The sequence below is a fragment of the Lagopus muta genome, chromosome 9, assembly GCF_023343835.1.
Source record: "Lagopus muta isolate bLagMut1 chromosome 9, bLagMut1 primary, whole genome shotgun sequence".
Lineage (NCBI taxonomy): Eukaryota > Metazoa > Chordata > Aves > Galliformes > Phasianidae > Lagopus > Lagopus muta.
The window spans coordinates 1,263,801-1,291,215 of NC_064441.1; the positions used below are offsets into that span (position 1 = coordinate 1,263,801).

General features: G+C 47.3%; 2 protein-coding genes across 12 annotated transcripts in view; one reads left to right on the forward strand and one right to left on the reverse strand.

Moving 5' to 3' along the window:
• Positions 1 to 27,415, reverse strand: part of VEPH1 (ventricular zone expressed PH domain containing 1) — a 58,858-nt gene that overhangs the window by 23,589 nt on the left and 7,854 nt on the right. For 6 of the 11 annotated variants that reach the window (XM_048954740.1, XM_048954739.1, XM_048954738.1 and 3 more), the window contains 6 exons: positions 25,402 to 25,697; positions 23,542 to 23,757; positions 20,487 to 20,661; positions 8,586 to 8,752; positions 6,880 to 7,089; positions 2,131 to 2,351 (listed from right to left, as the gene is read on the reverse strand). In XM_048954740.1, the coding sequence (XP_048810697.1) occupies positions 2,131 to 2,351; positions 6,880 to 7,089; positions 8,586 to 8,752; positions 20,487 to 20,661; positions 23,542 to 23,757; positions 25,402 to 25,539 (1,127 nt within the window). In that variant the 5' untranslated portion in view covers positions 25,540 to 25,697. Of the gene's footprint in view, positions 1 to 2,121; positions 2,352 to 6,879; positions 7,090 to 8,585; positions 8,753 to 13,723; positions 13,800 to 13,992; positions 14,231 to 20,486; positions 20,662 to 23,541; positions 23,758 to 25,401; positions 25,698 to 27,149; positions 27,336 to 27,415 lie in introns of those variants that run through there. The other 5 variants (XM_048954741.1, XM_048954747.1, XM_048954744.1 and 2 more) reach the window with 5 other exon arrangements.
• Positions 16,321 to 20,480, forward strand: PTX3 (pentraxin 3). Its single transcript, XM_048954750.1, has one exon. It carries the CDS (start codon positions 17,051 to 17,053, stop codon positions 17,636 to 17,638), a length of 588 nt encoding a protein of 195 aa, XP_048810707.1. The 5' UTR covers positions 16,321 to 17,050; the 3' UTR covers positions 17,639 to 20,480.

Sequence of the window (27,415 nt, forward strand, 5' to 3'; positions counted from 1 at the left end):
CTGCTGGGAAGCAGCGTGGATGGATGGAGCACAGGTCCTTGTGGTGCATTAATGGACAGCTTTGAAGGCATGGTGGGATGGCATGGGGCAGGCAGGGAGAGGCTGCAGCTCAGGACCTGCCTCCGCTCATGGGGAGGAAGCTATCAGGAGCTTCCAAATATTGCCAGAAACCAATTACCTTGCAGAAAATGAAAGGCAACTGAAAAGTAAATGAATGCTAAAACGACACCATGTGCTCGAGGAAGGAAAGGTACCTCCAGGTGCTGCTAATCTGAGCAGCACTGCTGCCATCTCTTACCCCCCAGTCCTTACCCAGAATGATGGCTTGGAAACATTAATTTTTCTTCCTACCTTTTCCTGCCTACTCTTAATTGACTGTGCTACACTTGTTGGTTGGATCTGCCTGTTAAGACTCTGTATGTGTTCTTCAAAAGCCCCTCTGAGATGGAACAACTTGCAGTAGAGCATCACATGGTTTTAATTACACTCTCTGCTAAATGCATGTAAAATTCCCAGTGTCAAACAACTCCAAGCGAGCCGTCATTCCAAAGAAATAAGTTTCTTCTTATGTAAACATACCATTCTGGAAGGAATGGTTGCAATCCAGCCACACATTTTAAAACTTTTATATTCCTTCCACAGCACAACTGCTTTGGATTGCTGCTCCTTGAAGCACTGCAGCAGAAATGGCAGCAGCACTGCAGCCAGCACACATTGCCATGTCAGCCTCTGGGTCGTTCCCACTGAACATCAGCACAAATCAGAAGCAGCTCTTTGTAAATCAGTGGAGGTCCCTCATTTTAGCCTGAATTTGCTGCTCAGTACTTGCTCCTGTCTGGGTTAGCTGATGCTATGCTTGATATAGGCCTGAAATGGTATTTTAATTTCCTTCCACAGCAAACACAGCTCTGCCCTGCCCTCTCATCCCCCAGCTCCACACACAATGCAGTATTTTGCATCTGCATCCATACAAACACACACCAAGTAGCTTCTACTTTTCAGCAAAGCAAGTCCTTAACTAAGGGGTGTTTTATAGAGAAATGGGACAATAACACTTTAACAAAAACCTTTTCCTGTGCTTTGGATAAATGATAGATGCAGAACATAACAAGGCATAGGAAAACCACAGCATATTAGCAAATAGCATCATTTTTCTACTGCAAATCAAATGGCCAGTCCTGGGCAGCAGGCACAATCCTTGTGCTTTGCATGTTTCTCCCAGCCCTGCATAACGAGTGGCTCCAGCAGGGCTCCTCTCTTCTCATTTCTAACCCTCCAGGATACCAATTAGTTGTTTCTCAGATGACCTCCATGTTTTGGCTCCGGCCCTACGTCTGTCTCCAAGGCTGTCCTTCATGGTTATGAGTTTTCTGACATCTGTTATGTTTTATATCACAGCATTAGTATCCCCTTTGTGCCCTCCTGACCCACGTCAGTGTACACAATGCCAATGATAAGTCTCTCCCTAATTAAAAGTGACTGCTACCAGCTATCTAAGTGACACCTACATCCTTATTGCGACAACCACAGCATTGCTCCCCATGCTTTAATCTTAGCACAGAGATTTGGAGAAGCTGATTGCTACAGCAGTTGGGTACAAGTTCAGGATATTTACTCAGAGCTCTTTAAGTAAACCCATGTCACAGAGCTGTGCCAGCCATTGTTCTTTTCAGCCTCAGTGGTTATCTTCTAGAGTAAACCCAATGATAGTTGCGCAGCCTGACTTCACTGGTTTATTTTGAAAGGAAGCCTTGCAGATTGCCCATGTCTGCTAATGTGGGACACGGCTTCCTTTCTGTGCTTTTGGAAATGCTCAGACTTGAACAGCTTCTTTGTTCTCCAGTGCCAATGACACAGCTGCTGCCATGTGATGTGCAGAAGCACCTGGCATTGCAGGCACCTGGGGATCATCCCTACAGCCTTAAGTTGCTTCTACAGACAGAGGTGCTGTCCATTAGGTGTAAGGGTGAGCTGGCACACAGACCTATAACCAATGCAATCCAACAGCTGAATGTGCATCAACTACAACAAAACACAAGGGATAATCGAGATCAATTTGCAAATAGCAACATGGCAGCTCCCAGGAGCTCCTAGTGGCTCACACAGCCCTGTCACACCCACCGGCTCTACCTGGCTGATGCTGAGCTGCTGTTCTCCAGCTGCCTGACCAGGAGCTTGGCTATGGCAGTGAAGCTGTTGCTCATGCGGTAGATGTCTCTGCTCTGGGTGCCCAAGATGCCAGAGAACGTGTCAGTGAGACTCTTAATTTCCAGCAAAAGGATGTGGTGAAAAGAGTGCTCCATGTTGGCCAGCTGGTTCACCAAATACATCAGGCACTTCCTGGCTTGCTCCTGGACAACACAAGGAGATAAAAAGAAACGACTCTAAACAAACAAATGCAATGTTTGCTCATGCAAGGTGGGTTGTGTGCACGTTGGGCACACATGGGCATGTGTGCATGCTGCTAATGAAAGCACTGTCATTGGGGAAGGGTGGTACCCCTCGAGGCCAAACACAGGCACATGCTGTGCTCATGTGCCCCCAGCTCAGCGGGGAGCAGACCCTGTGCTCAGGGCTGTGCCGCACAGTTCATGGCTCGTTCCATCTTGGAGTCTTTGTTGTGGCTCCACTGCATGAATGGGCAAGTGTCCAGGTCACTGCCTTGCCCACGTTGCCCTCTGCAGCTGCAGACACTCTAGAGCAACCAGGCAGTTACAGCCAGCTCCATGCATGCCCCCAGCTGTGATGAGCACACAGCCAGCAGCCAATACCTCTTTTTCCAGTGCACAAATATGTTTCTTGATTGCGACTTCCCTTCTGGATCCACTGCTGCACGTAGCATTGCCCCCAGAACCAGCCTTTAGCAGTACTCCCAGCAAAGCTCAGCACTGCAGTGTCCTGGGTACCACTGCAGCCCCCCCAGATGTGGGCTGATGGTGAGGAGTTCAAGCATCCTGTATATCACATATGTGTATCACAGCAGCTCTCCTTGCACTGCAGTGCAACACTCAGATGAGACCAACACTGCAGCAAAGAGGAGTTTAACATGAGATTTCATCATAAGGTCTCACCACTGGTGGTGAGCTTCTGCCTGGCAGCCCTATCAGTCATGTCACACAATGCAGTCTGATATGCCCTTTGTAGGCAAAGCTCTATGGAGCAATTTACCCACAGGACCACATTCCCTGCCAACTAGGATGAAAGGGGCTGTTTCAGATCCTAATCTAAAGAAGCACAGATATTTTCTAACAAAGATACCTTATCTCTGCTTGGCAAGTGCACACAAATCCAATTCCAACTATTTCTGTGTGCACATGTGCAAATTCTCATACTAAAACACAAGCCCTGAAGATAAAGAAATGCATGGGGGGGGTTTCTGTGTTTTATTATAATTGTCCTAAGCAGTTTGGGTTCCAATGTGCTGAAAACACCTGAGTGGCAGAAGCAGCAGAAGGAGAAGCCAGTAGCTCAGCAGCTCATATTGGATCCTCCAGTGGGACAGCAGGGCTTGGGTCGGGGCAAACACCTTCCAGCCCAGCAGATCCTTACAGAAACTGGGAGAAACTTTGCTATTAGAACCTGTGCCAAAATGCATGCAAAGGCACTTTAAGAAAATAAAGGCTTCTCATCTTACCAAGCATTAGCAGATAAGGAGGGGAAGCAGCGCATCACATGCAACCTCCCTACGCTGCGGGGCAAGAGCAGTATTGCCTTGGATTTCAGAAGAAACTCCAAATTCCTCTAGAACCATGTAACAGGAGAGAAAACACTACTGAAGGTTGGCTTCCAAGCGCAGCAGGCCCATAAAAGCACACGGGAGACTTTGGCAGGACATCACCTGAGAGCTGCGAGAGACGTGTTGTGTGAAAAAAGTCAACTTGTTCCAAACTAAAGGCAAATGGCTGCCCTATGTCATGGCACAGAGGAACGGTGCAGCAGTCAGAAGAGCCCTTCAGCCCCATGCAGAACCAGTGCAGGTACTGTGGGGTGGGCTGGGAGCTGCAGTGGAGCCTTTTTCTCAATGGCTCGAAGGAGGCTGGCTGTTGGGTAAATATTCCCTAACTTATTTGGAAGACATTCCTCCCTCCTAGAGATAAACACGGGCTCAATTAACATTTAAAACACATTTCTGTTTCCTAAACAAACTGTGCAGCAGACGTAACTGGAAGAGAAGTTCTGAGCGTTGCCGTGTCGCTTTGATCCAGCTGGAGCTCCTCCAGCCCGCTGCAACGCTGCTGCTCGCCTGGAGCGAGCTGAAAGAACAATAAACCCCGCCAGCCATGTCATGTGTAACTGTTAAACAAAACAGAGTCATGGCAAAACAGCTCGACATGAAAGCCGTTATTATCTCCGTCACAATTTTTTATCCAAGAAAAGAAAAAAGCAAAAAAAAAAAAAAGCAAAAAAAAAAAAAAAAAAGCAGAAAGCCCGTTTGGACAGAACTCGTTGTTGGGAGCTGCGGGTGTTTTCTGATTTTGTGTGTCTTGCAGATATTGCAGATATCTCTCACGTTTTCTGGCACTCTGTCTGCTGGGAGGTGAGGATCCAAGCCATTTGGTGAGGTGTGGCCAAGCACTGTGCTGTACCTGAAATCTGGGCTGGGGAGACTACCAAAGAGATGACAGGGAGGCAGAAGGAGCTCCAGTTTCCAGTTGGTTCCAAACACACACTTATTGGAGGAATGAATCTGAAATACCCAGCTGTGCCCCGAGGTGGGGTTTTGCTTTGCGCTAATTTACAGCCAATGAACAGGGTCTGATTTCAGCTTTGCCCACTGGACCCTCTGCTTGTGTTTGCAGCCTATGCTCTAAAGGGCCAATCCTCAATCCTTGCCACTTCTTTTTGCCAAGTGAACCTTCCAGTAAAATCAAATATCAACAAATAAAATTCCAACCCTACCATTACCTTTCATTTCTCACTCGCTTTGCTTGGCCAGAAAGGGGCTGCAGGTGGGGGCTCACATCCATAGCCCCAGCACTGGAGCAGCAGAGGAGTTCCAAAAGGCACTTCCATGGTGTCTGGCTTAGGGAACAGCCCTCTGGGACTGCTCTGCTGCTCACACACCCTGCTGGACCCGACCTACGTAAGCTAGCTGGCAGCAGGGATGCCTGGAACACAGCAGTTCCACTTAAGTCAGAGTAGAACTTCAATACTTTCTTGTGGTGCACTCATTTTTATCAGCTGAGCCTTTAAGGCTGGTCCAGCTTTCGTGATGCCAGATGTGTTTCTGCTTATCTAATTGCAGGCTGAGCGCCTGTGCTGCAGTGAGCGATGCTCAGTAGATCAGTGAATTCAGTCTCAAAGGCTTTTTCCCTACTTTTAAGGTGCCTGATCTGCACAGCAGTGCCCAGAGACAGTTATCCCATGCAGGTTTGGCCATGGGAAGCTACGTGCAACTGCACCAAGCAATGGATTAAAATAGGAGAGACGTACTCTTCCGGGCAGCCTGGTCTGGTGGTTAGTTGACTCTGCACATAGCAAGGGGTTGAAAATCAATGATCACTGTGGTCCTTTTCAACCCAGGCCATTCTATGAAATATTCTGCTGAATGCAGAAATAAACATGGCCCACTGCAGCTCTTGGAGTCTTTAAAACCTTGAAGAGAGGGACTGAGCCCTGTCTATATACACAGGACTGTGTTCTCCAGCCTATGTGGAGAAAAATCTCCCTTGATTTGGCACAAGGATCACAAAGTCCAGGGGCTGGTGGAATTCAGCTCCGCAGAAATTAATTATCCATGTCACTGTGTGGCAGGCTTCAGTGTCACACTCCACAAATGATCCAACTTACGACATACTACTCATTTTCTGCCTGGGCAGCCAAGTTTTATCACAGCCATAAAAGCCTGACTTATTTAGCCAAAACTCTGTGATTTCAGAGCATTAGTTTTGCCTTCATAGAACTGATTTGAGGCAGAAGGAAAACATCTATTGCTAGCAAGGAAAGACAGTAAGCTTGTATCTGGGAATGGAAACCCAAATCTCATTATAAATCAGGGTATGTCAGATATAAGCCAGGACAGCGTGGTGCCCTGGACACCCAAAAGTTCAGACACTGGGCCCAGGCTGCCCAGCAGTGCTGACCACACTCTGAGCCTGTTTGCAACACGTGGCTCTGGTGAACATCATTCCATCTCCACACTGCATACTTACGATGGAAGCAAGAAGCCCACTGCAAATTCGTACCTCTGTCCTAAAGGTTATGAAACAGCTTTTAGGAGTTTGCCACTGTACATCATTGTACAGCACAGGGCTCCCACAAGGTCAAACCCCAAGCTGAATTAACGTGAAGATGTTCCCATGATGAGGTTCAGCCCAGCACCGCCTCTGGGCACTTCCATTATACAGACATTTGTCAGAAGTATTCAATTAACTCTGGCTACAAATCCAAAATAGCTGGATTACATGATATTAGGAAGTTCATATTTCATCACATGCTTACAACATTCCTGAAGGCTATATGCACTTAAAATTCAATATCATACCAAGGGGCTGCAAAATATTTCTTTTCCTTTTCTTTGCCTTTCATTTCTCTTACTGTAGACACTGCAATCTGAGCTAAGCTGCTGGGATAACGACAGCCGTGTGCATTTATCAACTAGGAGCTTTAGCCACTCCGAAAAAGATGATAGAAATAGAACGTATTCACACAGAGAACAGATGCACTGTTAATTAGGAGCAGTAATAAAGAGACTACACTCTAGTAATAATGATACCACATTCTAGACATACTGCCACCTTACAAACCATGGAGACATTTCTGGTAGGATGCTGTCTGGTTACTCCAGAACATTTAGTATAAGGTTTAACAAAAGAAGCAGACAAACAAGAAAACACATGTGCTGAACCAACCAGCCCATCCCTTTAGTTTCCTAATTACCTCATCAACGCGTCCAACAGCCCCAAAGATCTTCGCTGTTTGCCCAATCAAATGTGGGAAACTCTCACCAATTTCTTTTAGCTCTGGAAGAAACGCAGCCAAGGCCGTTGGGTCATAGCCAGATACTTCTGTCAGTATGTTTAGGATAATGTCACTATGGTTGGGGTCTCTCACAAGCCCCAGCAGACACAGAAGACATTCTTTCAGCACCTATTTAAAAAGAAAAAAAGAAAAAAAGAAGAAAGCTGTGGACGTATTTGTGAATGGTGAATATATACAACAAAAAGAGGCGCTGTACATTGGAGGGCTAGAAGCAGACCGTGAGACTTTGATTCAGTGGAATAGCTTTTCACCCTCACTGACCTCTGCACATAGCTATTTGCTGAGGTCAACAGAAGTTCAGCTCAACATATGGAAGAAGGGTAAGCTGTAGCCTTGAAATATTACAGTTATGCATATATAAGTAAGAAAATACTCCATTGTTAAGAAAAAAAAAGGCCCAAAAAAAACCTTCAACCCCCTCACCAACATTTCTCTTGCTTTAGGTTCTATACTTACAGGATTAAAACAGCATAGGTCTTAGTCATCCCTAGCAATACAGTAAATTAAAGTACTGGTAAAAAAATATTTTGTGTCCCCCAGGAACTAAACAACCTGACAAGGTTAACAGTGGGCACAGAGCTAAAAATAAAGGCTAGCTCCTTGCTGCACAGAAAATGCCGCGGGCAAGCTGGCATTGCTTAGAACAACACAGTTTTCAAGAGGCCGAGGGTTTAGACCTTCAAACATCTCACAGGCAGGATGGAGCACGTTCCACTTCCTACTAAGGGATTCTTTCATACCTGTGCTGCTAAATGTCTACTAACACACCTCTGGGTCAGGGAAACTGAGGGATGTGCATAAATGCGTTTCAGAACAGACTGGTGAGACCTTCCACCAACTTCCCATGGCATGGCATTGGGTTCCATATCCTCCCTTGTGCATCTCTCGGCTCAGACACCAACGTCCCAGTGGGGCAGCAGCCCCGGTGTCCCCAGCCAGGACACAGCAGTGGCACACAGTGACCTCAGACACATCGGCTCCAGCAGAGCCCCTCCATGGCCACATGGGGCTCTTTGGTCTCTTGCTTCCAAAGGCAGCTCTATTTCATCTGTGACAGCACGTTATGATAAAGCTTCCTCAGCTATTTGGAGGGAGGCATTAACCACTGCTGATTCTTCTTTTAGAAAGGTTTTATAGACTTAATAAATTTGCAAAGCTTTGTCTTATTCAAATGTGCTGTGAATGTTGTGCCATTCTGAGAGCGTGACACATAGTGCCTTAATTAATCTTCAGCTCACTCTTAATCGGTTCCTAACTTATTCTAGCTTTCCTTGATATGTTCGTACAATTCTAACAGAAGTGCAGTGATGGGAATTGCAATCCAACTGACAGAGGAAGAGCCAAATAGTAGAGTAGACAGTCCCAGTTTATAAAAACGACGACTGCTGGACCACAACGTTTATGTTCTTTATGACCGGATGGAGAATTTGGAATAGAATTAAAGAATGGAATTAATGAAACTCTATGGCAAACCACAGGAAAGCTCTGTTGTGGACTCCAACTGAGACAGCCACCAGCAGTCAGAGCTCACCAAGCCATCTGAAAGAGATAAACCCCCCAGAAGGAGGTGCAGCACCGAGCAGCTCATCCACACACAGCCTTACCCCGATCTCTTTCCTCCGTGCCATGAGCTGGAGCAGCCGCAGGAGGTGCTGCTGCTCGGATGGCTGCAGGTGGCCCATCAGTGCCAGAAGCTCGGGCAGGCGGTGCACCATCGGCTGTGGCTGCTTCTCATATAGGGCAGGCAGGACACGCAGCAGCAGTGAGTTCCCTGCCAACAGAGCAGAGGAGAGCATTACTGCACAGCAGTGCTGCGTGGCTGGGGAGCAGCCTGGACCATCTGCGTCCACCTGGAAGCAGCAGGACCAGTCATCAGCACAAACCAGGCAGTGTGGAATACACTGGAGGAATCATAGAATGGCCTGGGTTGCAAAGGAGCACAATGCTCATCTGGTTCCAACCCTCTGCTATATGCAAAGTCACCAACCAGCAGCCCAGGCTGCCCAGAGCCACATCCAGCCTGGCCTTGAATGCCTGCAGGGATGGGGCATCCACAGCCTCCTTGGGCAACCTGTGCCAGTGCCACCACTCCGTGAGTTTCTGATTTCTGTGGGCTGGCCCAAGGAGCCCAGTATGTGGCCCAAATAGAGCAGATCACAGCAGGTATAACAATGCATATAAAGTTATTTCCTATTCATTATGATTTTCATTCCCAACACAATACCAGGAGAGGGTTGCTTGCAAGCTTTCAGATTTGGATCATACTCCATTGAGTCCTACACTCAACACTTGTGATTTAAATGGATTTAAAAAAAACAAAAAACAAAGAAGGCTAGAAAGCACATAAAAGCTGTATTTTTCCTTCTCTGAGATTCAGACTTTCAAATTAAATAAGCAGCATATGGAAAGAATAATTGGTTATTAAGAGAGCTAAATGTGCTTGACAGTAAATTTGAACATAAATAGTTAAGGATGCCATTTCCAGGAATAGAAAGCAGCCAGAGAAAGTCAACTGTAGACAGACTCAGATATGCAAAACCCTCTCTCACACATTTTCTTAAGATGTCTGTGCATAATTCAGTTTGAAGCCCAGGCTCATACCAAAATATATAACTTCACATCGCTGTACATGCCTGCTTCAAATATATTTAAGTCTCACTCGAACAACATATGGAAAACATCTGCCTATTGCAATGTAGCATGGCTTCTTTTTGTACAAGTCCTTAAGGTCTCCTTGAATTTGGTTTCCAATAGGAACTAGCACTCTGGCCTGCTGCTTTTTCTCCCACTTAAACCCAAGCCCTATAATTTTGCAAGAGAAGCAGCTCAGTTCCCAGGTGGCAGAAAGAGGACCTATGTGTCAGACCTGACCATACCACGCTCAAGCCAGACACATGAAGAGCAACCCAAGCCTAGCAACTCCACCTCTGAGCCAAGTAGCTGAAATGCAATTCGTTGCAGGCTCCAAAAGCACCTGGCTAGAGCCCTTCACAGTACCTCAGCCCTGGGAGCGCTTCTGCACTGCTCAGGCACTCTCTGCATCTGACCCCAAAGCACTTTGCTGCTCCTAGAGCCGCTGGCTTCTCCCAGGGCCCTGCACAAAACCACCACAGCTCCAGCTCCACCTCTGTCCCCGGGGCCATGGGCAATTCCTGCCCTGTTCCATGAACGGAGCACAAAGCCAGCTGCAAATGAAGGAGATTTGCTGATGGTCACCCCAGGCAGGTCAGCAGCAGTTCAGTTCTGGCTGCTCTACCCACACCTCCCCCATGCTACAAGTGGGACTGCACAATAATTGAGGGGCACGAGTACCACTGTTTTACCATGGGATCAACACTCCTGTGTCACAGAGGTTCTTTTGAAAGTGCCTTTTTAATTTGTATATTCAGCAAAGATTTGATCGTTTTTTTTTTCTTTAACTAACCAGAAAAAGTAACCCAAACTAACCAAAAGCAACCAAAAGTAACCAAAAGTAACCCGCAAAGCACCAATTCGCCCAAAGTTCAAATTAAGGTTTTCTAGTTTCTCATTTGAGTTTGAAATTGAACAGTTTTATAATCAAATATACGGAAAATTATTTCCTTCTCTGGATAATGTGTTTGCAGAATTAAGCCTTTTTGGCACTTGCACGTGCTTAGCTTCCACTGGAGGCTTTCTGTCCATGTAGAACAGATGCCTTAAGCTTCACTCACATCTCAGCAAAAGATGAAATTCCCTCTGCCCTGGACAAGCAAAGTTCTCAACTGTAAGAGCATGGAGGGAAATTCTTCAGAGACAGACAAGAAGTAGCATCTGAGATGTGCTATTGCCTGTGCTGGGACATCATGGACACCTGGAAACTCAGACTAACTATTCAATTTGAGAAAAGCACCAATTTAAATTTAGCACCAATTTATCGGATGCATCAGAAGGGGGACATAACTCAGCATGACACAACGTGCTGGATTGCAGCCACTTGTACTAAAACACTTGGAACAAAAGTAAATTGGGCATCTTGTCCAGTCACCGTACAACAAACGTTACTGGGTTCGCAGTCACAAAGCAGGATGAATGAAAGGCAAGGGCAAACTGCAGGCAACCCCCCTGCATTGAAGCCGTATTTCAGTGACCTCACTGATATGGAATTCTTTTTAATTGGATAACCTGTATATACAAACCTGTAAACAACCCAAGCAGAAACCATAATTTGTGTCTGTTCTTTGTATAACTCCAGAAGGGTCACGAAGCACAGCTCCATCCCCCACATTTTCATGTCTGCGTGTTTCCTGTCAGCTCCCAGCACACCTCAACAGCTGCCAGCCCTTTCCAGCTTCCATATGATTCACCCACACGCAGCCACCACCAACCTTCTGCCTGCTCAGAGCTTGGAGGTGACACCCTGCCCATTCCCAAGCAGCTCAGCCTAAACGAAGAGCCTGAAACGTTCATTTGCTGTCTGAGAATGGAAAAATGCGACACTCCACTCCTTAATCATCTTCTCTCCCTCTTCCTCCCCTGCTCCCATTATCCCCAATGCTTTCCAGATCAGACTTTTCCAGGCGTTCCGGGCAGACCACACACTGGGAATTAGGCAATTTCAGTACAAAGCAATGTGCAGTTGGGGACATCCGATGGCTGAGCGCTGCTGGCTGCAAGTCAGGTGGGGCAGAGGCACCAAAAGGCAAAACACAGCCCTGCAGCCCGGGGCCATGCTGCATGCTCACAACCAATGTACCTGCATGTGCAAAGAGCCACAGAGGTTGGATATTAAGAAAGATTTCTTCTCCAAAAGAGCCAACCACGATGATTCCATGAAAGGCTCTGTGTGCTGCCTCTGCTCTGCCCCTTCCATGGCCCAGCCCAGCAGCACAGAGCTTGTAGGAGAACGACTCCCATAGCACTCTGTGGGTATGTTGTGAGCAGAGCAGTACAGCAGCACTTGGTCATAGAATGACAGAACAGCTTGGATTGGAAGGGACCTCAAAGATCAGTTAGTTCCAGCCTTCCAAACTCAAGGGACAACTGCTGAGGCCATATGCACCTCTGCTAACCCTCCCACAGACACTTGTCCCACTCCTGTGCTATCGGCCGCGTGCCGGAGGAGCAGGGCTGGCAAGCACTAAGGGAAGCACCGGCCTCTCCTGGGGAGTCTAACCAGAAAGGGAACAACGGATTGCAAATGAGATGCAGCTCTGTTTGCTTTTGTATCCTGTTCTCTGAATATTTTGTGGCCAATATATAATTTGTACCATCAGAGTGCTACCCTTAATCTCAATGCTGGAGTAACCCGAGGCTCATTAAACTGATACACTCTCCGGCACTTAAAAGTGATCAACACCAACTACAGTAGGATTTGGCACCAGATTAACATCTAACCCCACAGTCTCTCATTTTGTTTTTCTCCATGTTAACAGACACAATCCTAATCGTGCAGCTGCTAACCTGTAGGCTCCCGAAGGAAGAAACTAGACGGAACACATTACTCTAATGGATACAAAGTTGCTATTGCTAATTTGGGCTAGAAAAGTAAAAACCCAACAAGCTGCCTTTATTTTACAAGCTCTCCTTTGCTGCTCAAACTACCAGCGCAGCAGAAGTTTCTAAAGAAAACAGCCCCCAAAGCCACAGCGTATAGGTTACACCAGACACACGCACCCAAACCAGCTCCAGGTAGCTGTGTTTTCCTGCCAGCCCCCTCCGTAACCACAGCACATACCAACTGCCAACGGAGTTTGCACAAAGAGCACAGAGCAGCCCAAGTGATGCAGCTCAGGCAGCAGTCCCTCTCCCAGCTCCCACCCAACACTGCGCATTTCTGGCACTCTGCTCCAGGGGAAGCAGCAGCGTGCGGAGCAGCTCTCCCCATCCTCCCCCCCCCCCACATGCAGACCTGGGGGCTGACATTAAGCAAGCTGCACGCCCCCTGCTCCTCACTGCCAAAACCAACAACCAGAAGTGCTCCTATTACAGCGCTGGCACTCGCAGTGCTCATTCATTCAAGCTGAGACACTCGGAGCATTTATTAGGGGCTGCCCGTGGCTCCTCGCAGTCCCTGCTGCAGTCCCACTCCAGCCCAGCCCCAGCCTGGCTATTTGCAGGAAGCAGCTGCAGAATGCTGCCTGGAGGAGTGCTTTCTCTGCTCACGCTGTTCTGTGTTTTCAGGGCTTCTGCTTCTGTGCTGGATGAAGACGACGACTACGATCTCATGTATGTGAATCTGGATAACGAAATCGAAGGTCCGGTTCTGGGCACTGAGGAATGTAAGTAGATACCATCTGCAGCGCAGCACTGCGTTCTTTGTTGCTTAGCTCTTGTAACAACCACAAGCATTATTTTAAGAGGAACCATGTGCTTGTAGCAGTGGGTTATTGCAGACGGCAATGCTCGGGTACTGGGATGGCGTGCTGCAGTTTGCTGCCACTGCTTTTCTGTTTTCCTGCAATGGACGGCGGATGCCACTTGGTTTCAGGATTGCTGTACTGAGCACTGCTTTGCCTTCTGCTTTGATACAGACATAAATGCAGGGGCAGGCTGAAGCCTTGCACAGAGGCAGATTTCGGGAAACACCCCTTCTATTTAAACCTACATCTGTGTCTTGCCTTGCAGCTGCCTCGTGTGACTGCCAGCGGGAGCACACGGAGTGGGACAAGCTCTTCATCATGCTGGAGAACTCACAGATGAAGGAGAATATGATGCTGCAGGCGCTGGAGGATGGGCTGAAGGCAGACGTGCAGGCAATCAGAGCAGAGCTGAGCCAACTCACCGTTGGCCTCACCGGCACCTTCAGCTCCGTGGTGCAGCAGCTCACCTCCCACGCCTTGGCCCAGCTGGAGCAGGCACTGCAGAGGAAAGGAGACCAACCTGAGGATGCTGAGAGGCTCTGTGAGTTCCAGCAGGGCAAGGTTCTGGAGCAGGTCCTGCAGCTGAGCCACAACGTGTCTGCCAGGCTGGGCCAGCTGGAAAGCTCCTGGCTGAGATGGGCAGAGGGGGAGGCCCAAGAAACAGCTTTCCAGCTCCAGCAGGACAAGCTCAGCCTCAACAGAGAGGACAACCTTCTCTTGAACACCTTATGGAAAGAGCTGCAGCAGACCAGAGCTGAACTGAAGGCATCTCAGAAGTGGGCTGCCCAGCACCTACTGCCAGCAGGTGAGTGCAGTGTGGGGCGCTTCCCAGAGGGCTCCTTGGGGGCCCAAGCAGATGTCCTGTGAATGCTTTCCTCCTCGTAGGGCTCCATAGCAGCCTCGTGGGCAGCCCAGAGGCTCTGAGCAGGCTGTAGATACAAGGGAGCAATTCAGTAGGCATTCCTGAGAAAGCAGTTCTGAGCTTCCCAAACATGGGATCAAAGAAAGATTTAATCAAAACCCTCATGCAGGGCAAAGCAGCCACCCAGCCACCAGCCCACCTCCAGCAGCTCTCCTGGATCCCAAAGGGCTGCCAAAGAGCAGCCAAACACACCAAAACTATCCTCCCCTTCTCCCTCAGCTGGTAGCCCCCTCACTCACTCACTCACTCACTGAGCCCTCCTGTCCCCCTGGAGCATATTCCTGCTCCTTCCTCCCCCTCCTTGCAGCTCAGAGGACACTGCAGCAGGGCACAGACCTGCTGACACCCTGCTACCACTACATTCACTTTTTTCCCTCTGGAATATCAGTGAGCAAGCGAGGTGCCTGTAGAATGATGCTCAGATTTCCTTGGGGTCCCCTGTGCTCTGTAACAAGACTTGCAGCAGCAGCAGCAGTAGAGCAGGGTATGGCAGAGCAGAGCCCCAGCTGCAGAAAGCATGGGCACACACTGTTGTGTGCACAGGACTGTGCAGCTCTGCCAGCCAGGTGACTATGGCTGCATATTTTCTCAGTGCTGCCATATCTTTAATGACTACATTTCACCACAAATAAAAGTTCCTGTACCTTAAAAAAACTAAGAAAAACCCCACAAACCTACACTTGCATGGTCCTGCACGTGTGCCAACAGGAAGGAGGAATGCAGTCCCAGCACTGTCAGCGAACACTTAGCAATGCCATACAGCTGAGCAAGGATACAAAGCTGTATTTTAATGGGGAACATGAATGCAGTCTTATGAATACGTTGCTTTCACCCCTTTATATGCTGCAGCATTTTAGTAAACTGCATGTCCTGGGAGCAGACCTTCCAGCATATCCCTTACCCCCATCCCAAGCACATGGATCTTGCCTTTCAGAAGGCATGAGCTCATTCCTTATCTCCCCCCGTAGCACAGCCAGCCTTGCACCATTTATTGTGCACTGTAGGAGAGTCAAATCTTGATCAGCATTAGAGACCTCAGCCTCAACACTAGAAACTCGGAGTATTTCCACTAGTTGCAACATGATGTTATAGAAAGCATTCTTACTTTTTACTTCAAAATACACCTTTTAAGCAATTCCAGTGTGTCTCTCTGCCTGGAAGTTCTTTTTCAAGGGAATTTTTAGCAACTGACTTTAATCTTGAACTGCTGCCAGACATCTCTTGAGGGATTTCCTAATCACACTTTTTGTTCTTCAGCGAGGCTGGATTTAATTTTGTTTAGCCCCTGATAACAAAGCCAGAAAGCTTGCTAACTAAAAGCTGCTCTGTGAAAGAGTTCCTTCACAGCATCTTAAAGAGAATCCCCAGCAGTTGCCCCCCGAGTCTCCCCAAAAAAAGAGAATCCCAGAACCGTATGGGTTGGAAGGGACCTCTGCAGCCCCCAGCCCCCCAGAGCAGGTCTCCAGCAGGAGGTTATGCAGGAAAGCGTCCAGGTGGGTTCTGAACCCTCCTCTGGAGATCCTACCACCTCCCTGGGCAGCCTGTCCAGGGTTCTGTCTCTCTCGTGGGAAGGAAGTTCTTTCTCATGTTCAGATGGGACTTCTCACATTCTAAAATCTGCCCCAGGTTTGAGGAAGCAGTCTGAAATAACACAGCAGCACAGCCCTGAAGGACACAGAGAGGCCTTCATTCACTAAAGCAGAAGTTTCCATACATACAGAACTTCCAGATGCTCTAAGCTAAAGAGGAAACTTACTTGTGTGTGTGTGTTGGGAGGGGGGGGGCTGCTTTTTCCCTATGTAACTTAGAATGCCCACTTGTATTTAAGGACCAGGGAACAGCATATAGGACACCAAGGATGTCTTGTGCTCAGTAATCATCATTCTCTAAGCTTCATGAACTCCTGAGAGCAGCTTAAATTATCTAGTTTCTATTGTAACATATGGCTGATTGGTGATGGGAGAGGAACTGTTTTAAAACGTTCATATTCTCAGTGCTTAACCAGTGCACGGTTCCTGATGGCCCTACAGACAGGGCCACAAAAGAGACACCTAAAAGAAACCAAACTCATCACGCGTCTGCCAGCACTCCCTTCTCCTATACAGCACTGCTCTGGGTTTGGCTCCAGGTTTGGCTCCTGCCCCAGCGCGTTGCATTGCACAGAAGGGATGCTCCCAGCCCTGCTGCTCAGAAGCTGTCGGTGGCATCCAGCCCTGCAGGTTGCTCTGCAGCTGCTCCTGACACAGAGATCCAGCAGCTCCATGCTGCTATCCCAGGAACACCAAATATCTCAGACTTCCAGAGAGACAGAGCAGCAAACCCATCCGCTTACTGTAATGTTGTTGTTCCCATCACATCATGATGAAAGAGGGCACAGAGGCTAAAAAATGACCTCTGTGAGACAGAGCTGTTGCTTCATTCACCTCTCATCACAGACAGGACCATCTCTATTGGTGACCCATGCAGACTGCAGGGGCAATGCAGAAGGACAGGCAGGCAGCTAACCCATCTGTATGATGTGTACAGGGCAGGAATGTGCTTCTGTGGAGAAGGGAAAGCTGAGCCTTGCTCAAGCAGCATGACTAGCCCCTAGGCTCACTGCCATAAAAACTATGCAGCAAACTCATCCATCAGATCTGACAGCTTCTTCAAAGCATCCTGCAGGTGGGTTCCTCCATTCCATGGGATGAGCTGAGCTCACAGCCCTCTGAAAAGCCCAAAGCGAGTGTGAGCCAAGGGTCCTACCTGTGCACGTAGTAACAACTTGTACTTAATGTCCTCTCCCTAATCAACTTTTTCAGGCTATGAAACAGCAATTCTGTTCCCGATGCGCTCCAGAAAGATCTTTGGGAGTGTTCATCCAACAGCTGCGATGACCCTCTCCTCCTTCACCATTTGCATCTGGGTCAAAGCAACGGAGGTTTTGGACAAAACCATCGTCTTCTCCTATGGAACAAAACTCAATCCCTATGAGATTCAGCTGTACCTCAGCCAGCAGTCTGCAGTGCTCACCGTAGGTAATGCCCAGCACAAGCTGGCTGCCAGGAATGTGGTGGTTCCTGGGAGGTGGATCCATCTGTGTGGCACCTGGAGCTCAGATAACGGGACCGCATCGCTGTGGGTGGACGGAGCGCAAACGGCCACAGCTGTGGGCATTGCTGACACTCATGTTGTTCCTGATGGAGGAATTCTGCAGATCGGCCAAGAGAAGAACGGCTGCTGTGTTGGAGGAGGGTTTGATGAAGCTTTGGCCTTCTCGGGAAAGTTAACAGGGTTGAACCTGTGGGACAGAGTGCTCAGCACTGAGGAGATAGCAGCGCAGGGCGGAGAGGATGCGTGCAGCTCCCGGGGCAACATTGTGGGCTGGGGAGTCACGGAGGTTCTGCCTTATGGAGGAGCTCAGTATGTTTCTTAAGCTCCAGTAAAGCAGTTTCTGAAGCAGAGCACATTCCATTAAGAGCAGAACACCAGTGTACGTACAAGGAACGGAGCTGAAGAAGCCTGTATCTCCCCAGCTCCCAAGGCAGATTGGCACCGCAAATTCACGCAGTGAGATGCTGTGGGGGTGGGATTTGATCTCCGCCTGCTCTTTAGGCAGAACGCTGAAAATACCACATCCAGACTTGACATTGGATAAGCCATTCCTGAGGTCAGACAACCACCGTCTCTCTAACTTATGCTGAAAGCTGAGTGCCACTGTGGGCACCTCAGTGCTGCCCGGGGCTCCTGCCCAGACCTGGCAATGCCAAGCAGGGTCTGCACACCTCCCAGCCTTCCCTGGCCGTTGCTGCTCACCCTCTGGCATAAGCTGTACAAGGGAAGCCCATCAGCCAAGAAGCGTGTTGTTTATTAAGTGTTGTTAGTGATCTGTAGGCTACAAATAGAACTAGCTTCTTGTTTAAAGCATTTTTAGTGCCACCGACTGACCCAACACATAGGAGTGATATTCACCATCATAATCTGATATGTTTCAAGAAAGTGCAGCTGTATTATACTGTAAATTGACTTTGTCGTAATTTTATTGAGATTATTTTTGTAAAGTTGTTTTGTAAATAAAGATACTTTACTAAACGAAGGCCTTCCTGTGATTCATGGTTTTCATCAACCGAAGCTCTAAATAAATAGAAAACTGGATTTTCCCCATGTTTTTAAGTGCTCCATTTTAATAGCTAATAGAGAAGAAACAAATATCAAGTCTGATAGAGATGGAGAGCCCCTCGGAGGGCTGCAGGCCAACACCAGCCAGAGGCAGTGCCTAACACTGCAGTCTGAGAAGTTTCTTGACATTTGTTGCCCCACTCATTGCTGAATGCAATGCTGCTATCCAACCCTTCCTTCCACCATACAGAAGTAGTAAGAAATAAAAGTGATGACGATGGCATTTCCACTTTACTATGCCATTTGGGGGGGGGGGGGGAGTTGTGCTTTGTGGCTAAAGCCACGTGTTCTGCTTCAGCATTCCAGCCATGCTGTACATTTAAGGGAAAAAGAAATGCTCAGAGAGCTGCAATTTCCACCGCAATAGGAGTTACCTAAACACTCAGCAATGAGCACAACTGAAAGTTCTTACAAAATAAGATGTGCAAATAACCTGAATTATGGGAGAGTGAAAGGTTACCTCTGTTCATCTGCTGACTTCAGAGGAACACTCAAGTTCCCAACATTGTGCAAGCAATGAAGCACTCTCAAGCCCCTTTTCGGCTGCCCTCCATTAAGTGAAAACAAATGTCCCTGGGATGTAGCAGAACCAGCAAAATCCTCACAGATTACCAGCAGTGGTTCCTGGCTGCTTTTCTTGCCATTCCTCATACCTGGGATGCTTTGGTTTTTGGGAAGCCTTTTGCTATCTCCGCACTGCTTTGGCCCATTACCAAACACAACCCAGTCATTCCCACTGACTCAGCTGGAATGCTTTCCAACCACTATTGCTTTGCAGCAACTGTGGATCAGCACAGCTTCCCCATCAGCCAGCAGCTACCTCCATCAGCACCCATTCCCTCCTGCCCTGGCTGAGCTGTATCTGAACAGGCCCTTTGCCTGCTTGGAAAACACAAATTAAAAGTATTTGGGAGAGCATTTTGCCAGCATTACCAATGCAGAGTGCCCTCCTGCAACCTGCAGCTCCCCTCTCTGATTATCCACAGCAACATCTGCTGGTGGAATATCATACATACAGGAAGGCCAGCAGTCAGCTGTGGATGTTTGCCACTCTTCTACATTCATGACTGTACTGTAAAACTCATCACACTCCATGTTTCCATTCATCCCCAGTGGTAATACACAACATAAGCATCTAAATCCAATGCCACAAGCCCTAAAAGAATGATCACTACCAACCCACAAAGCCACAGGGATATCCTGCTCCTGGACCAGTCAGTTTGTACTATCCCACAGCTCATACTTATTGATTGCATTTGTCCTTAAACCAATTAGACTAATTTGTACCATCTTAAGCACCACATTACTTTCTAGCTCAGGGTATCTCTCCAAATTAAAAAGAAAAAAAAAGCACAAAATTAATGAATTCAAGGGCTTAACATTTTCACAACGATATACATGGAATAATCAGACAGCTGTTGGCAATTCTTACTATTACCTGTGCTCGGAAAAACAAACTGATTTTCTCCTACAACAGCACTGTATTGCAACTGTGAAATTGACAACGTTGGCCAGATTGGAATTCCTTTTTTAGAGCTCTGAATAGTTCTGGTTCCTTTTTAAACCACAGAAGTAAAATGTAAAGAGTTTAGCAGCAGAACCATCTGAAGCTACTGATGTAGGCGAGAGTGCAGCATCACCATAAGGCTTTTACATCTGACACAGGGTGGGATCCATTTCATCCTCATTTCTATTTTGGAGTATTGCCACTGACACTAATAGAAAGGAGAAGAGCCCAGTAACTGCAGCCTCCTATCACAGCTCCTTACTTGCACTCCATTAGCACAGTGCACTAACAGCTACAGAGAGATTTCCTGCCCTGGGGGTCACCTAATCTACAACGAATCTCCCATAGTCCAAAGGGTTCATTAAGTTCACATATTCCCCAGAGGTGTTCCTTGGTTAATTTCTGTTCATTTAGATTGCCTTACTCACTCAATCACACGTTTATGAACGTTTGTATGTTCCATACACACACGTCACAGGGTGGGCTCGGCGATCTAGTATTAAATGTGGAGGTTGCTGGCCCTGCCTATGGTGCAGGGTTGGAGTTTCGTGATCCTTGAGGTCCCTCCCAACCCTATGGGTTGGATCCACGTTCGTACCTTGAAGGACACTTTTGACAATGGCATCTGTGTGCTCAGCCAGCAGCTCTGCTTCAGCAATGGCAGCCAGGGAGAGGTAACTTGACATGTTTCTGCACAGCTCCTTATTGCCCCTCTGAAGGAATTTCACCGCCACTGGGACGGCCAGGGCCATCACCGAAGGGCGGCTGTAATTCTGCAAAAACATGAAGAAGCTCTGAAAAATAAGCGGCTGAAGTGAAATAAGGCATCTCCTGCTGATAGGAATTGAAAAATAAAGATCAGAACGACGAGGGGGGGACAGGAAAAGCAAAACAAGGGGTCAAGAAAGCTTATGCTTTGGTGGCAGCACTGACAGCAGGCTTCAAAGAAACAGCAAGGAAGGAAATCTAAAACTGCTGCAGCAGGAGATGATTGTACACACATTTCTGTACTTTGCAAGAGGAGAAAACATGATATTTAGTACACAACATACACATCAACTGCTGCAACATTATGACCAATTCATTTTGTGTTTAGTCCGTCAGGGAAGACAGCAGAAGCCATGTCCACCAATCCAAACAGAACAGGCTGCTTTCACCCCAACGCACAGCAAACCCCTCGGAGCAATTCCTCCTGCTGGGACCCACTCATGCTGCTCACTGTGCCAGCAGAGCTCAGCCCAGCAGCCAGCCCTGCAGAGTGCAGGCAGTGTGTGCCTGCTGCTGAGAGCTCAGCTTTCTGCCCTTCGTCCTCCCCTACCCCGTTCCCTTGCCCAGCTCTCCAACCCCAACTGGGGAAAACTTGACCATATCCAACTACATTCACTGCAAAACAGGACATCAGCATGCTGGATAAACGCACAGGAGCACAGGTCTTCCTTGCATTGGGTCCAGCAGTGGTTATTTCTGTGCTTCTCATCCGCTGTTGTGCTTTTAAGAACTTACAGCAAGGCGTGAATATAGCAGCCACGAGTAGTGACAGCCCACAGCCCTCCAGCATCAGTCACCACGCTCTGCTCAAACTGCAGTCCTGTGACATGCTTGTGAAGTGAGTGAAAACAGAAAAGCCTTTTTTTTTGAAGGGCAGGGGAGAGGTGAAAAATAACTGATGGACTCTGAAATCTAAAGCATACCCGTCAAATGAAGAAGAGAACACATGAGTGGATGCGCTGGTAGGCTTGCTCACAGGCTAACCATCAATTTTCCTCTGATAATTAAGACTTCCTTTCTTAAATTGCAGCCAATTTCCCTGAACACCGGGGTCAGCAGAAATTGTTCATATGCGTGGCGCTGAAGAAAGCTATCTTCTGGCCTCACACTGGCGAGGTGGAGGTCAGTCTCTTCTCCCATGCAATAGGTGATAGAGCAAAAGAAAATGGCACCAAGATTCGCCAGGGAGGGTCCTTAATCAGTGCTTTTCTCTCATCTTCCCTCACTTTTGAGCATCTTTTTGAAACCAGAATACAGCGATTTTGAAAAGAATCCCACAATACGACTATATTTAATTAGAATCTGAAATCACAGGCAACCAGTGGGCCCCAGATGTTACAGAAAGCAACAAAATAGTGAGCAACAGGGGTAGTCCAGACTGAACACGTGCTCGTTCTGGAGCAGCCCTGAAAAATATACATTTCCACCCAAGGAAAAAGCAACTCTGTTGTACATATAGCCAACTCTACCTCTGTGAGAGGGATCTGCCCTGGCCATCAGCCTCAGAAGAGCAGGACTGACCCTAATGAAGGCTACAGCTTGCTGCTCAACAAGAACAGAAGAGCGAATTTAAGAGGCTACAAGGACTACAGGGACTGCTACAGCCCCTTTCCATCAGCCCCTGTGTAAGATTGGGCTGCAGCAACTCCTGGCATTGAGGCAGCTTCTTGTGGCAACTGCTGTGTGACCAAAACTGTGTTTCAATGAGAAAAGCCTTCAAAACGAATAGATCCATATGCAGCAGCGTGTTTAAATCAATGTAATGCCTTGTTACATTTTGGATGAGAGATAGCAAGTAGGAGCCAAATTCTGCCTCCAAGTTACACGCTAGGACTGCGTGCAGAAAGAATGAGAGGATAAGGCTTGGCCCTGTGATGAGTGCTTAAACAGACCTAAAAATTCTGAAGAATGGGATATTTTTTTCCTATAATAAAGATAAAATACTTAGATAAGAAAAGGCTTTAATTCCAACAGAAGAAAGGTTTCATTTGTTCCATTGTAACTATCAGGGCATGACAGCACACTTAGGAAATTGTGAGGGTGACAATGAAAAACAGATTTTAATAATATGATATAGTACTGTTTGCAAACCTAGGGGACCTCCCTGCTGCTAATATCAACAGAAACACGCTGTGAGATTCAACCCAGCTGTCAGATATTCATTACAACTTCAACTAACCCTCGCGTACCGCATTCAAAACTCAGTTCATGCCTGCCTTTGTGTTTTCTTTCATGCAAAGGAACTTGCTGATAGCAGCTCTGTTTCAGAGAGCAGTAAATGCTTTTATGACTTTCTCATCTCATTTGAGTGAACTCCTTTCTCAAAGCAATCTGTAACAGAGCAGTCCCTAAAACATTTGGATAAGGGAACACAGCTGCTGACAGCACAGACCGAAAGTGAGGACAAGCCATTGCATGCCTCAGTATGGTTTTTAAGGTACTACGAAGACAAGATATGTCTCCAGTCTGGAAAGTTTAAGCTGTGCCCTAGCTGGTGTCCAAACCCAGCTACTTGCTGCTGTTTTCTTCCTAAAACCCATAGCAATGCACTCCAAAGCAATTGTTTCTCCAAATGATGGTCCTGTGGCTCCCCCTGCAACTCTTACATGTAATGCAAATAGTAAGAATTAAAGGAGCATTAAGATGGTGAGATCTGGCACTAGACAGGTGCAACATTTCTAAAGATAAGGAAGCTGCAACAGATTTGATTCACTGATATGGATATCACATAATAATATACATTAGCACTGGGGGTCAAATTCTTGGTTTTAAAGACATGCAGCCACTCTCACCCTCAGATAACACAAAGTGCTGCTACCTTTTAGGAGATAAAGCTGAATAGCTGAGGAATGCATGGCACTCCCTCGCCTTCAGCTCCCTCTCACCTGCAAGATGCAGCTCATGATATCAGATGCAATTTTCGCATGCGGCGTGTCCTCGTCTTTGCCAGAAGGCTTCAGATTGTGCTCCAGACACGACTCCCAGAGAGACACCAGGGCTTTCCCATGCTTCTCTATGGACTCCGTCTCCCTGATGGCAGTGGTGATGCGGGTGATGCAGATTTCCACAACGGCCTGGTCGTTGTCATTGGTTTGGTAGTCCTGGTTGAAATAAAGAGACGTGTGCCAAGCACATCTGGGAGCAGACCCCACTGCATTAACCAGAAGGCATAAAGGTTTTGGGGCTGCCCACTGTTTGCTTGCTTCCACCTTTACAGTGGATGCTTATCTTGATTGAACACTGATCAGACATGTCATAGACAATATGCTGTTCCAAGTGCTAATGTTCATTACTGCTAAGATAAGGATTATGCTATCACATGATTTTTAATAGGCTGCCCTTCTTGTTGGCCTCAAGTTGCACCAGAGGAGATTTAGGTTGGATATCAGGAGAAACTTCTTTACAAAAAGGGCTGTTAACCACTGCAATGGGCTGCCCAGGGAGGTGGTTGAGTCACCACCCCTGGATGTGTTTAAAAACCATTTGGATGTGGTGCTCAGGGACATGATTTAGTGGAGGGCTGTTAGAATTAGGGTAGTGTGGTTAGGTTGTGGTTAGACTTCATGATCTGTAAGGTCTTTTCCAACCTGAGCAATTCCATGATTCTACAAGAGATTGAGCTACATGCTTTACAACCACTTGCATGGGATTTTCCTCCCATGAACACCATAAAATATCAAACCAAAACAGTTATATCCACATAGTCACATAAACGCTGGGTCCAAATACTTCCCATCATTTTGCCTGATGTAAGCACAGTTAGCTTCAATTAGTGTTAACACAATAGGAATAAGAAACAAGTAAATAAACTTCATCACAAAACTGTGTGATCCCCCATAATTACTGGGGCACATCCCACATGGCTAGAGAATGGTAGCACTTAGCAACTTGAAAGGCTGCTGGGAAGAGCGATACCCAGACACAACATCACCATCCCTAAGTCTCACCCATGCTGTTCCACCCTGAAAACTAATAAAGATGAAAGGTGGACCAACGTCATGCCAGAAAATTGCAGTTGTTGCAATATGATCACGTTGCTTGCTGAGTATCTGAGCACTCAGATACTTCCTCTTCCTCCCACAGGCTGGCATGTACCCTAGCCAGAAGTGCATTTGAGGGGTTTGACGCTCTGATTCAAGTCTCCCATAGAAGATAATCAAGGAACGGATGGGCTGATCATTAAACTGGATGCAACTTGTTCTGTAACCAGACACGAGTTAAAGGCAAAACACAAAGATGAGGGATGGCACGGGGACAAGATACAAGGGGTTGGGCTCTGGCAATGGACTGCTGCCCTTCAGGAGCTCACCAACCACTGTGTAACCTCACGCTTCTCCACAATGGAGCCAGTGGAGCACTGGTGTAAGCACTGCAATGGGCTGCCCAGGGAGCTGGTTGAGTCACCATACCTGGATGTGTTTAACAACTGTTTGGATGTGGTGCTCAGGGACACGATTTAGCAGAGGGCTGTTAGTTAAGGTAGTTTGGTTAGGTTGTGGTTGGACTTGATGATCTGTAAGGCCTTTTCCAACCTGAGCAATTCTATTCTATTTTAACCAGTGCCCTGGCAGCAGCCCCCAAGCCTGGAGCCAGCCCCAGACAAAGGAAAGGAAGCAGAATGTTTATCTTATATTTTGCTTGGCATTCTTGAGTTTAAAATCTTAAACTGTGCACGTCCCGATCTTTAACACTTTGTTAATACAATACATTTAATCTCACTAATTACAGGACAGCGTTTCACTTACAGCAGATGAACTAATTGTCCTTATTTGTTCAAGAGCTTCAGAGAGGCTTCCTTCGATTTCAGCATCCTCCAAGGAGAAAAGATCCCCTGCACGTGAAAGGTCCCTTTGTGCCAAAACCAGCCCAAATAAATGGTGCATGGTGGCACTTGCTGCCACTCAGCCAGGCCTCTGCACACACCATGTGCTCGAAGGAGTTAGATGAGGGCAAAACGGAAACAATCCTGTCCATCAGCCATCCATTCAACACGAAGAATAAACCTGCAGCATATTTCAAGACTTCATTCCTCAGCCATAATCTAAAAGGGGGAGAAAAACAAGGAGGAAGAAGTAGTTGATGTACTCACTACCATCCAGTTTAGTGAAGATTTTTAAATGGTACGTAGAGTCAGCATGCGGAACCCCCTGACCTAGGGATGCCCTTAAGCACCTACCATGAACTGCATGCTGAAGGACTTTTGCCCTCAAACACTAACTAGCTAAACGACACGGCTTTTATTAAATAAAAAAAAAGTTTGTCCTCTCAAGGCGGATCACCAGGAAACAAAAAAAGGTTGACTGGGCTAACTGAAACATAGTGCCGACCTCCTTTCTATGGTCAGCAGTAGAGTGGAGCTGGAGCAGGCGTGCTGGGCTGCTTGGTTTTCTGGGTTTGTGTCCTGACTCAAGAAATACGCCATTTGTGAGCTCAAGATAATGACTTTTGTTTAGAAAAAACAGTCACTTTTGATGTCAAAACGATCCCCGCAAACTTTCTGGCTCATGTAAAACAAACATTTGACTGAGTTGGAGCTATGGACATCTCCTTGGCTGGGGAATGCAACAGAAGACAAGCCAAGCAGGGCCAGGCTCAGCAGGCGCTCACAAAGGACAACAGTCCTGCACTCATGTCCCAGAACTGTGGTGATTAAAGCTTCCTTAGAGGGGACGTTTGACTTAATTACAGGAGAGGTTTGTTGATATGACTGCCGTTTCAGAAGTGCTGTTTGCTATTTGAGGGCTGCCAGGTCTTGCCTCATGTGGACGGGACCCTCTGCTCATCCATCTTCAAAGCAAGAGTTTTCATGGCCAACCTCAGACTCCTGTTCCAAGGAAGGGACAGAGTCTCTTGGGCCCAGAACACCTTGTGTGGACATTGCAAAGACAGGTCCAAATGTCTGCATGCAAAGAATACCTGTCCTTGAGCCTCCAAGAGGCTGCATGACAGCTCTACTGGTGGGAGCAGGACAAGGGTGGTCCCTCAGCTCCAGTCTGCAGTGCATTCTCCTATCCTTTCCCACCAACACCATGCAATTTTTGAGTAAGTAAAACAACCTTTTTCCACCAAATTCCTGAACTTTCACTACAGACAAAAGCACAACACTCTTCCCAAGTACAACAAACAGTTCTGCTTTAGAAAAGGCCCCATCAGTATGACCTCCTTTTTCACTCAGGTTTGCACTAGATGAACCTGCTGGAGGTGTCAAGAACCACCAGGCAGCTCTGGGCACACACATTCATCAGCCAGGCACTGTCAAACTCGAGACCATGCACTAGAACACAAACATTTTGCCAAAAAGGCAACAATCCCCTCTTTCTTCATTTATTCACAAGAAGTATTTCCTGATTTCAAGGATAACAAGAGATTCTCCAAGCATGCTTCCAGACTGGGAGACTGGGCCCATCGTAGTCATACTCAGCAATTCTCAACTTAAAAAATAAAACATCAAAAAGCTACAAACGTTTTTTTAATTATTAGGATTATTTTTTACCTGCTCACAACTCCACAACGGCATCCTCAGCGATGTCTATGGGTGCAAAGTTTGCATTCTTTGAAACAAAGCCTATTTGCTTTGCTCTCCTGCGACCGTGGGCAACATTCAAGGGCACGGGTGGCAAGCAGGGATTCTGGTGGCAGGCAGTGAACCCGAAGCTGTTAATTGCAGTGCCAGGAGTAAAGCATCTCAGGAATGCAGACTAAAGCAGCCTAAAAGTTACCAGCGGCCCCATCAGGTGACTACAGGCACCATAACGCAGA

What these genes read in the sequence shown, in the direction of transcription:
- PTX3 (XM_048954750.1), top strand. Translation starts at nt 17,051, where the DNA reads ATGCGCTCCAGAAAGATCTTTGGGAGTGTTCATCCAACAGCTGCGATG.